General features: G+C 47.8%; 5 protein-coding genes across 5 annotated transcripts; 4 read left to right on the top strand and 1 right to left on the bottom strand.

Moving 5' to 3' along the window:
* Window positions 1-477: 477 nt before the first annotated feature.
* On the bottom strand, window positions 478-3,932 carry SPPG_06182 (uncharacterized protein). Its single transcript, XM_016754384.1, has 3 exons — window positions 3,604-3,932; window positions 2,977-3,547; window positions 478-2,915 (listed from the first exon to the last, which is right to left on the bottom strand). The coding sequence occupies exons 2-3, from the start codon at window positions 3,532-3,534 to the stop codon at window positions 630-632; spliced, it is 2,844 nt and encodes a 947-aa protein (XP_016606522.1). The 5' UTR covers window positions 3,535-3,547; window positions 3,604-3,932; the 3' UTR covers window positions 478-629.
* Window positions 3,933-4,420: 488 nt separating this feature from the next.
* SPPG_06181 (uncharacterized protein) lies at window positions 4,421-7,626 on the top strand. The gene is made up of 14 exons (XM_016754383.1): window positions 4,421-4,624; window positions 4,695-4,804; window positions 4,864-4,881; window positions 4,946-5,335; window positions 5,400-5,465; window positions 5,528-5,570; window positions 5,638-5,688; window positions 5,753-5,936; window positions 5,996-6,226; window positions 6,290-6,426; window positions 6,492-6,699; window positions 6,771-7,094; window positions 7,157-7,250; window positions 7,317-7,626. Exons 1-14 carry the CDS (start codon window positions 4,478-4,480, stop codon window positions 7,546-7,548), a joined length of 2,235 nt encoding a protein of 744 aa, XP_016606521.1. The 5' UTR covers window positions 4,421-4,477; the 3' UTR covers window positions 7,549-7,626.
* Window positions 7,627-7,759: 133 nt separating this feature from the next.
* SPPG_09355 (uncharacterized protein) lies at window positions 7,760-10,588 on the top strand. Its single transcript, XM_016757514.1, has 11 exons — window positions 7,760-7,935; window positions 8,003-8,108; window positions 8,182-8,278; window positions 8,335-8,407; window positions 8,468-8,571; window positions 8,640-8,865; window positions 8,928-9,038; window positions 9,098-9,204; window positions 9,269-9,538; window positions 9,605-10,058; window positions 10,120-10,588. Exons 1-11 carry the CDS (start codon window positions 7,779-7,781, stop codon window positions 10,536-10,538), a joined length of 2,124 nt encoding a protein of 707 aa, XP_016606520.1. The 5' UTR covers window positions 7,760-7,778; the 3' UTR covers window positions 10,539-10,588.
* Window positions 10,589-10,676: 88 nt separating this feature from the next.
* On the top strand, window positions 10,677-12,162 carry SPPG_09354 (uncharacterized protein; the record flags this gene model as incomplete). Its single annotated transcript, XM_016757513.1, has 6 exons — window positions 10,677-10,853; window positions 10,920-11,313; window positions 11,381-11,577; window positions 11,641-11,718; window positions 11,803-11,895; window positions 11,962-12,162. 6 exons carry the CDS (start codon window positions 10,677-10,679, stop codon window positions 12,160-12,162), a joined length of 1,140 nt encoding a protein of 379 aa, XP_016606519.1.
* Window positions 12,163-12,621: 459 nt separating this feature from the next.
* SPPG_06179 (uncharacterized protein) lies at window positions 12,622-13,507 on the top strand (the record flags this gene model as incomplete). Its single annotated transcript, XM_016754382.1, has 6 exons — window positions 12,622-12,628; window positions 12,689-12,776; window positions 12,846-12,909; window positions 12,984-13,115; window positions 13,182-13,307; window positions 13,373-13,507. The coding sequence occupies 6 exons, from the start codon at window positions 12,622-12,624 to the stop codon at window positions 13,505-13,507; spliced, it is 552 nt and encodes a 183-aa protein (XP_016606518.1).
* Between the last annotated feature and the right edge of the window lie 12 nt (window positions 13,508-13,519).

Here is a 13,519-nt window from a genome sequence, read left to right as displayed (position 1 = left end):
GTGCCGAGGACCTCGCCCACCCGATTACAACCAACTGGAACCAGCGCAGCCTCGGAACCAACAAAGCTGTTATTATGCTGCCACATATGTTGAGCTTGGTTGGTATGTACTGATGGCATCTCTTGTCATTCTGTCATTCATCTCGCTGACATGCATTTTTTTGTAGTCTCCAAGCCTCGTCACTGAACATCCTCTGGCTTGTGACGCTGCCCAGTCGATTCGCTCCTGGATGCAAGAGTCTGGCTTCAATGCCATCAAGAGTTCCAGATCAAGGCCTAGTAGGGACCGTGTGTGGTGGTGGGCAATTATCCGGTTAGAACCAACCGTTACGTGTTTCGTGTATAATTGCCTAGTAGTAGCTTAGCTTTTCCGAACCGGTTGTCGCCGGTTTATTCCCTGGTGTAGTAGCTAGTGCCAGTTTCTGTCACCTCTACACTAACTGTTCAAGACCGCCTTGCAAAAGTATAATTATACCATGTTTCATTGAAGTGTAATGAATTGTGATATGATTCAAGTGAATGTTCTCCTTTTTTCACTCATCCTTCAACCTGATGAAAAACAAAAATTATGTATAAATCCAGCACTACATCCCTCTCTAAATACGAAAAAAAACCCTTAATCTACAATACTCAGTGACTAGAAACACTACTGATACTGCCTCGTCTATGTTGCTGCAACATTCCTAACGGTACATCGTCCTCGTCCTCTTCTTCCTCAGAGTCCGTTGCTCGGTCCGGGGAATAAGATCGCGACCTTGGAGAGGGATCACCTTCATGATCGCTACTGAGATACTCAGAATCTACCCATGCAGGTTCAAGAGAACTTGCCGATCCGCTGTCAATTCCCCCAGCTTTTATGACTGCTAAATGTGCTAGATTGCGCTGTCGCCGTTCGCTACCGTGCGAGTCTCCTCCGTTTCCAAAGTAGCCTTGCGCTGGGCTTCCGTCCGTAACGTAATCCCCGCTGGCTGCTCCCGGTATACCGGTTAGACTAGAAATACCAGGAGCCCCAGGAAAGTACTGTCCGCTGCGAGGCATCGTTGGAGCTTCCAAGATGGAATTCGGCTGGACGACAGGTCCCGTAGCGGGGTGTGGTATGGGAAGGGCACGCCCTGGACTTCTGCTTCGATCGCTGCTGGCACCGGGCGATTTACCACGCCTCCTTCCCTTCCGTCCCCTCTTTCGCGGGCCTTGTCGATTCAATGTGACATCGGCGTGAACAGATAGAATGTACAGCATGAGGTTACTGATGAGAACTTGTTGAGACAATGGCCGGCGGTGTTGGGCCAACTTGATGTGCGACATTCGGTAGATTTGCTTCTCTACTTCAGGCGAAAATCGCGGAGCTCCATCCGCATCGCTGAAACGATCATTAGGATATGCGTTCCAAGTATCATCTTCGGCGGCACTGCTTCCGTTGGATTCCAGTGACGCTGCTCGTTTGTGCTTAGTGGAACCCGGGCTCTTTTTACCAAGGAAGCCTGACAACCAATTCCAGCTTTTGCCCTCTTTCTTCTTCTTGGATTTTTGCTTTTCACCAATGGCGGTATCTTCGGTTGTAGAAGCCATCTCATCCTGTGGAACATCCAGAATCTCCAAGTCGTCGGGAGTCATGCTCTCTGATGGCGAATGAAAGCTGGGCTCAGGGGATGCAGGGTGAGTATAAGCGTCACCAGCCAAAATGGCGTCCACTTTGAGCTCCAAGGGTGGCTTGGGTAACTCAACTGGAGTTGGGGTTGAAAATGTGTGGGACGTGGAAACCTTGTCAGTATCCTGCTTCTCCAAAGCAGATACCGAAGGGTCCATGGGGATTTCACTGGGTGCAGTGAGAGAGCGTTCTTCAACTGGTCCCATAATGATAGTCTTGGACCTCCGATTTCCTGCCTTCTTTTTTCTAACAGATGACGAACTTCGATCTGCTTTTCTTCTTGACCGTCTTCTAACCGGTCCAGATTCCTTTGAGGTTCCGTCTGCATAGTCAGGCCCAGAGTCTGAGTCTGCGGTACTGTTTGCGCTTTCTTGCATACTACGCATAGTGGGACGTTTCGGCCGGATATTTCGACTTCGTCTCAATGGTGGTAGACCCTTACCGCCGCGCTGATACTGCGCTCCTGACACCGTCCGACTCCGCACGATATTATCTTTTTCCACAAATTCCTCTACGTTATCAGGGGTAATAACCACATGTCGTTCAACAAAGGATTTCGATCGTCTCAGGGGCTTTTTACCGATCTGAAAGACTGTGGAGTCGGTAGGCCCTGCATCAGCATTGTTCAGCCATTTTTTGAAATCGTTCGGGTGGAGCTCCGGATGTAGATGGGCAGGAACCCAGAAGAGATGAGATGGATCGTCGGTTTCAATTGTCGCACCAGCTCGGCTTACGACGGGCTTCTTTGGCGGGGAGAGGACATCAGGAACCACCGGAGTGCCGTCTGAAAGCGTTGACCTATTGCTGCGAGCTGTAGATTTCCGTTTAAGTTCATCGTCGTCGGCACGGTCAGCTGGTTCTGGCTTTTCTTCTTTGCCTTGTTCCTGCCCATCTCGCAAACTCGGGCCGTCAACTGGACTAATGTCTTTGCCACTTTCGTCACCTTTCTTTGCTGCTGACCATCCATTTGGAAGTACGGCGCTTGTTTCCTGCTTTTCAGGATGAGGTATTGACGTACTGGCAAGCTTCTCTAATAACTTCAGACTGGAGGCTCTCGGACTAATGCGAAGCTCCCTGATATCGGTCTGCCCAGGGTGGGTTTGGCTTTCCGCTGATACCCAGGACCAAGAACCTGAAACAGGAGATATGGTAGGCAGGTGAAGAGAAGATGAAGGACTCGATATTGTAACTGGTTGAGAACGTTCGGTTGAAATGGATGGTTCCGATTCTGGAATCAATGATTGTGATGGGTTCGATGTAGTAGATGCCTGGGAAACAGGGATATGAGATTGAGAGCACTTGTGGGCACAGTAACAAAGTGTCACATACAACTGGAGGAGATGGAAGCCATGCTTCTTTTTCGCCATCGGAAGGGGTCACTAAAGAGATAGCAGAGATGGAAGGTGTGATATCCAAGCTCTTCTTTTGTTTGCTCTTCTTGGTTCGAAAGTTGAACAAGCCTTTCTTCCCTTCAGCCAAGCTTTTTAGACTGCTGTTACTTTTGACACTTCGTAAACTCTGCCGATCTTCATCATCAGCACTAGGTCCTCTGTTTTTGGTAACATCAGCGTCTCCAACAGTCACGTCCACCCTACGGCCATACCCAGCATCGATTGTTTTTGCCTTTGCGTTCTTCTTGAATAAAAAATCCAACACCTTGCCGGAAAAGCGTCTTTCCAAAGAAGAAGCTTCCAAGTAAAGCCCATTACTCTCTGAGCCCTCTCGATGGCGAACATCACCGAGTTCACTCTGACTTCGAGTCAATAGCGGCATCGAGGCTTTCGCTTTCAATTTTTCCACCATTCCGTCGCTCTTTTGGCCGGTTATGGTTAACGAACGTGAGACGCCTGAATTAGGATCGGCAGGGTCCATGGCTTCGGTCGCCATTGACCGAGGGCTACTGAAAAGCAGACATGTGAGACGGGGAGCCATAGGAGTGCGACTACAGCTACTTACATTCCAAACCGGTGGCGGTCCTCCCCCTAATCGGGTCAAATGGAAAAAGGAAGAGTCTGAGCAACACTGGTGATCACCTTGTCGTTGAAGCGTTCCAAACGACGTAGGTAAAAGGCCGATTTTTTGCCAGGTGGCAGGTTCCCAAATACAGAGCGCTCAAACGCTTAAAGTCGTTGAGGTTGACCTGTGGCCCGTACTCCGGACGTATACAAATATGCCGTACAAAGACCTTGCGATTACCGACTCAGATTCAGGTGAGATTGATTCATTGGCCCTAATTAAATTCGCTTTTGACAGTGAAACCTTCCAGCTTCTCAAGCCAAGGGAAAGGATGATGCCAGTCCGCGTTTCAAACCTGAGAGGAACCGCAGAACGGTACCCTTGGGAAGGTTCGATCCCGGATCCAGACGAAATTTTTCTTAAATTTTCCGCTAGTGTATTTGGCAATAACAACAGAATGCACCAGTGTGGATTGAACCACTGGACAACCAGCCCAGTCCTTACAAGTGATAAACTACGACTAGGCTCAATCACACATGTAATACATAAAGCCTTTGACGTTTTTGGTCGGAGGATGTTCAGATACATGTAAAATCAGAATAATTAGACTGAGGAATAAGCTTAGGAAATCCAAAGACAATGCATACCTGCGATTATAGCAGCATAGTAGTAGCAGTGTTTTGCAAGGTGCTACTTGTTTATTGTCAATATTGTCGGGAGGGCGAGGTCCTCGGCACCAGATAACAAATATTATGTGTAATATCCATCCAGACAGCAGGTTGGAGTGCGCGCTGGTTGGATATCCTCCACAGGACGCGTTCAGTTTGCGGGACGCCACGCGACCGTTCCTTGACAGATCTACCATCTGCGCAAAATGACAGACTGGTATCCCAACGATGGTTTGCGAAAGCGGGCACCTATTGGGGTAGCCAATACAGGGGCCGCTTATGCTCCCGTAGACGAGGACCCACAGGACAGAGAAGATGACAAGACTTTTAAACCGCAAAGACGACCGCAGATGGTTAGTTTTCGGTGCATCAACTGCGTGAAGTCGAAGAACTATGTCAAGCATCTGAAAAATCCATTCTAAGGTCCCCATTTGGCCAACAACAACCCAGCAATGGATTATTCCCGCCCTTCTCTCCGTAGCCGCACTATTTACGCGATTGTATAAAATTGGCAGTGCGGACTTCGTTGTTTGGTTGGTGACATGCTTGCGAGTCCGTAGCCAAATATACGTCTAATAATCTAAATTTGCAGGGATGAAGCTCACTTTGGGTAAGAAAATGAGATCACTGAGGAGATACTTCGAACCGGGTGTATCTAACACCGGAGAGTGCAGGAAATTTGCTGGGCATTATATCAAACGAAGGTTCTATTTTGATGTGCACCCACCTCTCGGAAAGATGATCAACGGACTTGCGGGCTTCATTGCCGGCTTCAACGGGACATTTGAGTTCGAGTCAGGTCACCAGTACCCCCAGGAACTGAACTATACCGTCATGCGGATCGTGAATGCTTTATTTGGGGCCGCCATGATTCCCCTGGCGTATTTCACGGCGATACAACTACACTTTTCAAAGCCTGCATCCTTCCTGATGGCGATCATGGTGTTATGCGATATCGCATTGATGACTATTAGTCGTTTCATCCTATTGGACTCGATGCTGCTGTTCTTTACGACTTTGAGCGTGTTTTGTCTCACCGTATTTCGGAACCTTCAACGTACCGCGTAAGAATGCACGACCGCGCATAGCTGCTGCACCCTGATGCTGACTGAAATTTGAACATCGTAGGCCGTTTTCTAAGGAATGGTGGACATGGCTCTTTGCTACCGGGGTATCGATTGGCGCTGTCGCGAGGTCGGTAATAGCTTCGGCTATCGTCGTATTGTATTCAAGCTGACGCGCAATTATCTGGATAGTGTGAAGTGGGTGGGTCTGTTTGCGGTAGCTCTGGTGGGATTGGTGAGTACCATAGTGGCTCAAATCTCCCCGTATGAAATCTATGACTTATTCATTTGCAATGCTGAAGCATACCATAGAGGACCTTTGGGAAATGCTTGGAGATCTCAAAATGCCTCCGGTACTTATGGTTAATTGATCGCTACATGGCTTAAAAAAACTGATCCGAAGTGTTCCCCGGGCAGTCACATTATGCCAGGCACTGGATGGCCCGTATAGCTGGCCTCATTCTTACTCCAATAGCTATTTACTTATTCTCCTTTGTGATTCACTTTGCGATTTTAAATCGGAGCGGACCAGGAGATGCACAGATGAGTTCCCTCTTCCAAGCTCATTTGCTTGGAAACGATTTCGATCAGAATCCGCTAGGTACGTAGAGTTTTACCGTTCAAGCTACACTCTTTCGTTAATGCTGGCGTTTTTCTTAGAATTGGCGTACGGATCGAAGGTTACCTTGAAGAACAACGGACATGGCGGCGGTCTACTACATTCTCATGTACAACGCTACCCCACCGGGTCTGAACAACAACAAGTGACATGCTATCATCACAAAGACAGCAACAATGATTGGATCATTACCAAACCGTGGGGAGAAGAAAAGCAGTCGGGATTCGGAGATGAAATTGAGTTTGTAAAGGATGGAGATCTTATTCGGCTTGGTAACTACCATGCGCAATGGGAAATGCAAGTTGAATGGAACTGACACGGCGTTTCGACCACAGTTCATGCGCAAACTGGGCGAAACCTCCACAGTCATTCTGTTAAGGCGCCCGTTACAACGTCGCAAAATGAAGTTAGTTGTTACGGAAATTCAACGTTGGGAGATGCGAATGACTTGTGGAAAGTCGAGAAAGTGGATGTACGTGTGGATAGCTTCTGTTCCGCATCATTACTTTACCTACATCGCACATCACCCTGCATTAGGACATGGTCGATAGGCAGTCGCCTCGAATTCGATCGCTTACCACTCGCTTCAGATTGCGTCATAACCTTCAAGGATGTCTACTTCGATCACATGCGGTGTCGCTTCCCCAATGGGGGTTCAAGCAGGCTGAAGTTGTCTGTCAGAAAAACGGCGACCCGAACAATCGAAATCATATGTGGAACATCGAACAGCACTGGAATGATGACCGTGAGTTCACATTTGCATCATTTCACCAACAAGGGTAAATCAGCTTAATGACTTGTACTGCATAACAAAAGTCCCACCAGGGGGCAAAGGAGCATATCGTTCAAAGTTTCTAAAAGATTTTATCGATCTCAACGTCGCCATGTGGACCTCGAACAATGCGCTGACGCCTGACCCAGATAAAGAACCTGATGCTCTCACATCAAAGCCTTATCAATGGCCGCTTATGCTTGTGGGATTGCGAATGTGCAGCTGGGCAGACGATGCGAGGAAATTCTGGTTGATAGGAAATCCCGTGGTCTGGTGGGGAAGCACAGCGAGTTTGGTCACATTTTTGCTAGTGCTCGGGATTTACGGTATCAGATGGAAGAGGAGATACAGTGATTGGGAACGTCCTGGTATGTTGCAGCATTTCTTTGAAGGTGGCTAAAGTAATAATGGAGGTGGTTGTGGTCTTCAGGAACTTGGGATAATTTCTACTTTGCTGGCAAAATTGGCTTCGTTGGATGGGTCCTGCACTATGCCCCTTTTTGGATTATGGGCCGTGTGACATAGTAAGTTACTTGTGTTGTTTCTGCGAAGTCGAATGCTCAAAACAGTAACACATCAATATTTTACAGTCTTCACCACTATTTCCCGGCTCTCTACTTTGCCATCATCACCTTCACATTTCTTGCAGATCACCTTGCATCTAAGCTTCCGGGACCTCTTCATTTTACCGCGATTTCGTTGCTTGGGCTGCTTGTAGTATCCAATTTCGTGTATTTCCAGGATTTTGCATATGGGTTTACAGGACCAGCACATGAGTATAGAAATCGGAAATGGGTTAGCAGTTGGAACTTACATGATTGACGTGACGATCGGTCGAGATAATATATTTTGGGGACTGTGATTTAGATAATATATCTGGGTGGAATCTAAATTGATTAATTCTGTGATCGTTTTGGATATCGTGAACAGTTCCTGTGAATTACCCAGGCTTTTGCTGATGAACTTGTGGCGTAACCGCTTACCGATGTGGCGCATTACGTTGATCGCACGCGTCTTCGACCAACACACGGTTGCCCATTGGTTGGCAGATAATGGCCATTACAGAGAAGAGCTTAGGGCCTGCCCACCGTTTACCCTCGGCGATAGACGCTGACCACATACGGCGGCCAGAAGATTGGGAAAAGATAGTGCAGGGGTTTAGAAACTCTGACTCCCAGTCGTTGCGCATTCTTTCCAACGGAACGGCAGGTGAGAGTTCTGAGGTGGTGTGCTCACATGAATACAAAGACTGATATGGCCTCTTATGTACAAAAAGATAAATGCAGCAGCGCCGATATCAATGGGAGGAAGCCCAAACGGCACCCGTCCCGAAAACTCCCTGTGCTGTTATGCACACCGCGTCTCGTTCAACATCTAATTAGGTATGTGCCGTTCAGCGTTTCCAAACTATCGGAGCCTTCTTTTTGCACGATATCTGAGACTGAGCCTGTTTAGCTCCATAAAGGCTTGTCTAGTAACTAGTTCCACGCTTACAGAGCTGGAGTTGGCTGGAATCCCTTTGCAGCCGGAGTTTCTGCTGACACTTTCCAAGGTATGGTGCTTTGTTCTGCCATACATGCTGCCGGCAGAGGATAACGCCATGAATAGGGCTTGTCGCATGCAAGGTGTTTGAAACGATTTTCGTTAGCTCGTAGTCACATTGGTGACGAAGGTCTATATGGTAAGGTAGCTAATGACAAGAAACGCATCGATAGACGGGAGTTAACCTGCAATATCAAAGTGATCTCGCCTTCCTTGAAAACTCTGCGATCGCTGTCAATTTTGAACTTTGGAGCATGTAATCTGACAGCCAAAGGTGGAGCTATTTTGGCGGACCTCCTCAATGTACGAATGAAATCCTGATCCTCGTGCTTTCTGAAACGCTCATTGATTCACGAAGTTCGCTTTATAAGGGGCGCGCGATCAAGCGGCAGGCCGCTATATGGGAACGCACGCTTCGATCGACACATTTTGGCACTCGATCCGCATTTCAAACATCTAGCACGTCCAACTCGTCTCAAGCATCTGTCCAAGGGGTACCCGCAGCCATCAAGCGATTGATATTGTCACATAACGATTTGGGTGACACGGGCGTGCATTACCTAATGGAGTCGCTGGTAGAGGAGATAGGACTTCTCGGTTGGTGAGAGATTTTCCCATCGATCTTGACTGTAGAGGCTGATGTATGATTCATTCTGTAGCATTAGATTTGCAGTTTAATGCGATAACTGATGTTGGGGCGAGAGTAGTGGAGCAAGTTCTCCATCTCAATAAAGAGCTAGTACTTGTGGACTTACGCAGCAATTCGTTAGGTATAACGTGTCGCATGCCGTGGCTTCTTAGCCAATGTGACTGAAGTTTCGCTTGGTAGATGAAACATTATGGGATGCTGTATGCCGAATGCTTAGCGAAAATACGAACAAAGATCCTCCAACGGGAGTAGAAGGAGGTGGCTACCGGGAAATAGTGCAAACAAAGGTTTGACTCGCATCTTTGATTCATCTGATTTCTGCCACACTAACTAACGTTTTCGCGATTGCAGTCTGATGATCCTGATTTGCGATGGCTGAATGGCTTGGATCCACTCAAAAACACGTACTACCATCCTCCGCCAAGGTTCAAGTTTCGAGGTGTGTCACGATACAAGCAACAAAGTGTGAGCGCTACGAAACTGCACAAAGTGACCTCTTCGCAGCCGCTGGCACCGCGACCTCCCTTCAAAGTTGGTATTGCTCCCACGAAAAAACCAGGAAAGGACATACTGACGGTACGCCATGCTGCCCATACACCTACCAAGAAAGTATTGGGCAAGGTATATACCACTATTATCTGCGGCCTCGCCCCTATGATACTCAATGCTCAGTAATCTTTCCTACAGGAATCTACGTCCACGAAAAGCTTCTCCGGTTGTAATGTATCATCTCCCCCACATCGAAGTGTTGTCGTGGTTCCTCAGGCCTCAAAGGGAAATCAACGAGCGAATCAAACACCTTCACCGCAACAACATTTATTCAACTCTGTCAACGTTAGGTCATGGGTCAATGGAACATCAAACGGACAATCCCCATCGGGAGATATAAACGAGATGAACGTCCTACTAGAGAACGCCCTCTTGAGGCGGCGCTTAAGAGAAATGGAGGAGACATTATTGAGGCAGAAGAAAACCCCTGGGAGGACTTTGTCGACGCCGGATGTGAGACTAGATTTGGATGGGGACACGTCTTTCCCAATCAAGCGACCTGACCTTGTCAACGGACATGAAGCTTTGCAACTATCAGCTGATCGGACAGATGAAAGGATCTCACGCGCTAGCTTCCAACCAACGGAAGCAGGTACATAGGATTTGGATAATCTGGAAAGTCAAGGCAACGTCTAACTTACTATGTTTTGTAGAGACGGAGGACCCATGTGAGGAAATGCTACCTAACCCACAACTCGATTCATTAATACAATTGATGGAAGCCTCGTTGAAAGGATTTCACGCGCTTCTGGATCGTATGGAAGCTGATGAGCGCGTGCGGCGAAAACGTAGACGAAGACGCGCCAAAGAGCGCAATACACACCGATCAAAAGACACAATGGAGCCACCTGAGCCTGGAAAAGAAAGCGAACATCTGTCCATATCAATGTTGCCGACAGATAGTGGTGATAAACATGAAAGGAAAGCGATGGAGATTGGAAATCAGCTACATCTCAGTGACTTGGCAGTCGATGATGCATCATCTCTGTTTGAGGAATTAGCTAATTTGCGATCCGAAGCACAGGATCTCATAAATGCAAGCTGTTTGGATGATGACTCAGTAGCATGTTAGTATTTAGATATGACTAATGGAAATAAGACAAGTCAAGGTGATATTTACACAAAACACGCTAGGTATTGTCCGACTGGTCCGGACCAACCCTGACGTCCAGATCCATGTGGGCGAATCGCCGTCCACGTAACCAGTCCAATGAGTACTCACGCTCCTGGGGTCAGACGCCCCACAAAACGTAACGGAGGCCGTTCGGCTCCTACCACCCCTCGCGGAGAATTCGCAGCTCGAAAGCCTCGAACAAGTTCGCAGAAGAAAGAGTGGGATTCGACGACACAGGACTTGTCCGCGTTGAAACTGTCACCACTGCAACTGGTTAATATGAATAGACCAAAGGAGGCTGCTGAACTCTGCTACCTTCTCATGCTATTTCGATTCTAGAGATTACGGAAAGCAAATGCTGAGAGGTACACTCATGAGCTTCGGGCGTTTGCCAAAGCAGCTCAAGCAAAATCTGCAGAAGCCACCGAGTCGGAGGAGGAAACAGAAAATCCCATTACCACAACTCTCCAGAACAATGAAAATAAGCCATATCCCTTCCCATCTACAGCTCCTCCTGCAATAAGCATCTCCAGTATACGGCCGCCATCACCCACACGGCGCCGAGGGTGGGGCCACCATGGAGAGGTCGACTTTGAAGGAGAGTTGAAGGTGTGGGAGAAAACGAATCGAGTTTTAAGAAAGCCGAATCGAACGATAGATGTCCAGGACACTGCTAATGTACCTGAAAAAATACGAGCACCCTTACGCGAAGTCAATGAAAGCGTTCCCCGAGGTAAAGTACGCCCTATTATGGAAGACCTTAGTCATATACCGCTCAAAGCAGTTTTGATCAATGCCAGGCCCTGACTTGGATATGGCTAAAGGGTCGCATTCTCGAAAGTCAATAAGAGCAACTCAACCATCCTTTACGATTCCTGTTGATGAATTGCGAGAGACCGCGGAAGGCATCGTACACTGGACGAATAGCATTTCTTCTCAGTTGGATGAACCTACAATTCCAATTTCGGTGGACACACTTGCCGACCTGGAAAACCAGGTACGTGTCGAACGCCAGCATCATCCAAGTTTCTCCGGGACACCTGACCTACGTTATGCATAGGATGCAGAAGCGGGTACTCGCACTTGTCTCAAACTTATACGTGATCTAAGCAGCCGAAGTACCAAACTAATGTCCAAAGTAAGCCAGTCAGGGCCGAAATTGCGATCTTGTTTAAGGTTTATTGTGTTGCAAGAAAAGTGAAAGCTCTTGCTACATACGCAGTTAGCCAAAACTCACGAGGTGCAGAATCATCAATATGATGCCCTGGAAAAGCGGATGGATGAAATGGAAGTATGGGTGGTCTCTTTGCAAACGGTAAAGTCCCAGGGTCATTTTTTATTGTCATAAAGGGTTGAGTGTGAACTGTTGCCGGCTTTGCAGGAAAATGCACAGGCAAAGTCTCAGATCGATGCACTACAACAGCAATTGAAGGACGCCAAAGAGTCCCATGGTCGAGAAATGAGTATACTTAATGAACGGCTGCAGACTTTACTGATCTCCGAGGAAACAAGGGCAATCGATTACGCTGTTAAGCAAGCTCTAGCTGGGAGTGCAGCGCTGTTGGCACAGAAGGGGGAATGATCTCGAAGGATTGATTTGATATAATATACTTTCGAATCATTAGTTACCGAAAGGGATGGATTTGTTCATAATCCTCTACACTAGTCTATGATAGATTTGCAGGCGGATCGGTTAATAGCCATTGAGATTCGAACCGCGCTTTATTGTACACGCCTCAAGTGGAGAGCTTGGTTTATTGTGACGAAGCGGGCATTCGCATTGACCTGCTCCAGATTGTCATGAGCTTCCGAACGCTGGCCATCGCCGCTTGCGTGCTATTAAGGTACAACGTTATGGCTTTTCATGCCCACTTGGTGTCTCGTGATTAGTAACTGGAAGCAACCTGTACACGTTCCAGCTTCTTCACCAGTTCGGCATTAGCAGGCCAATTGGTGACTGGGCAAATAACGACTAACTCAGTTCTGCCAGGTAACTATAGTATTCCGATATTCACTTGGGCTGTTGTGAATAGACCGCAGCATGGCTGGTGGATTGGAGTAGCTCTACTATAACGGATCACTCACCTGGTTCCACTGTTTGCCGACAGATGTCCATCTGCTAGGCCCGAACGTGAAAGTATGGATTAACGGAGGTCAGTTGGTTGCCTATGTGGAGGAGGATGGGTCGTTTACACTGTGAGTGCTCTCTTCTGCTCCGAGTCATTGTGAGACCAACAAAGTTGTTTTTGACATGTCGGTTCAAAGCCCAGATGTTCCGGAGGGAACACACTTGCTGGAGGTCGCTTCCCATCTCTACCATTTCGATAAGGTTGATAAGAGTTCGCTGAATGCTCTTATGTGGTTAGATATCATAACGTGCTGACTGGTGTCCTCGTTTGACAGATCCGACTTGACGTTTCACCGACTGCTGTCATGGCCTCAATAACATATTCTGGAATGGGATGGTCAAAACTCGGCCCACTCGTGTTGACCCCACTTGCACTGTCGCCCCGTGGGAAGTACGATTTCTTTGTGGTGAGGGTCGCGCTGTATACCATCTGGTGCCGATTGAGCTGTTCTCATTTTGCAAATTCCTTTTAGCCACGCGAAGGCTTCAATCCCATGTCACTACTATCGAATCCCATGATCCTCATGTCAGGATTTTCGTTATTGATGTTCTTTGCATTACCGAAACTGATGTCCAACATGCCCGAGGAAGCTGTTCAGGTATGACTGCACTACATGCATTGTCTTAGCGGTCACTGTCTAACGCTGCTCAAATTGGTTATCAGCAAATGCAGGAGAGGCAGCAGCAGCCACCTGCAATGCAAATGCCCGATGTCAGTCAGAGTTTGGCGAATTGGTTTGCTCCACAACAACAGCAGCCGAAGAGTGGTCAAGCCGCGAGGGGACAGAAGAAGCATTGATATGAGTAAAGA

The sequence above is a fragment of the Spizellomyces punctatus genome, assembly GCF_000182565.1.
Source record: "Spizellomyces punctatus DAOM BR117 chromosome Unknown supercont1.11, whole genome shotgun sequence".
NCBI lineage: Eukaryota > Fungi > Chytridiomycota > Chytridiomycetes > Spizellomycetales > Spizellomycetaceae > Spizellomyces > Spizellomyces punctatus.
The sequence above is the reverse complement of the archived record's forward strand: the minus strand, read 5'-3'. Positions and strand labels throughout refer to the sequence as shown.

What these genes read in the sequence shown, in the direction of transcription:
- SPPG_06182 (XM_016754384.1), bottom strand. Translation starts at nt 3,534, where the DNA reads ATGGCGACCGAAGCCATGGACCCTGCCGATCCTAATTCAGGCGTCTCA. An exon ending in GGCTTCCATCTCCTCCAGTT is followed by an intron (nt 2,916 to 2,976) that starts GTATGTGACACT and finishes CCTGTTTCCCAG; the next exon opens with GCATCTACTACATCGAACCC.
- SPPG_09355 (XM_016757514.1), top strand. Translation starts at nt 7,779, where the DNA reads ATGGCCATTACAGAGAAGAGCTTAGGGCCTGCCCACCGTTTACCCTCG. An exon ending in TTTTGGCGGACCTCCTCAAT is followed by an intron (nt 8,572 to 8,639) that starts GTACGAATGAAA and finishes TCGCTTTATAAG; the next exon opens with GGGCGCGCGATCAAGCGGCA. An exon ending in CTTACGCAGCAATTCGTTAG is followed by an intron (nt 9,039 to 9,097) that starts GTATAACGTGTC and finishes TTCGCTTGGTAG; the next exon opens with ATGAAACATTATGGGATGCT.
- SPPG_06181 (XM_016754383.1), top strand. Translation starts at nt 4,478, where the DNA reads ATGACAGACTGGTATCCCAACGATGGTTTGCGAAAGCGGGCACCTATT. An exon ending in TGGAGATCTTATTCGGCTTG is followed by an intron (nt 6,227 to 6,289) that starts GTAACTACCATG and finishes TTTCGACCACAG; the next exon opens with TTCATGCGCAAACTGGGCGA. An exon ending in GGAAAGTCGAGAAAGTGGAT is followed by an intron (nt 6,427 to 6,491) that starts GTACGTGTGGAT and finishes ACCCTGCATTAG; the next exon opens with GACATGGTCGATAGGCAGTC.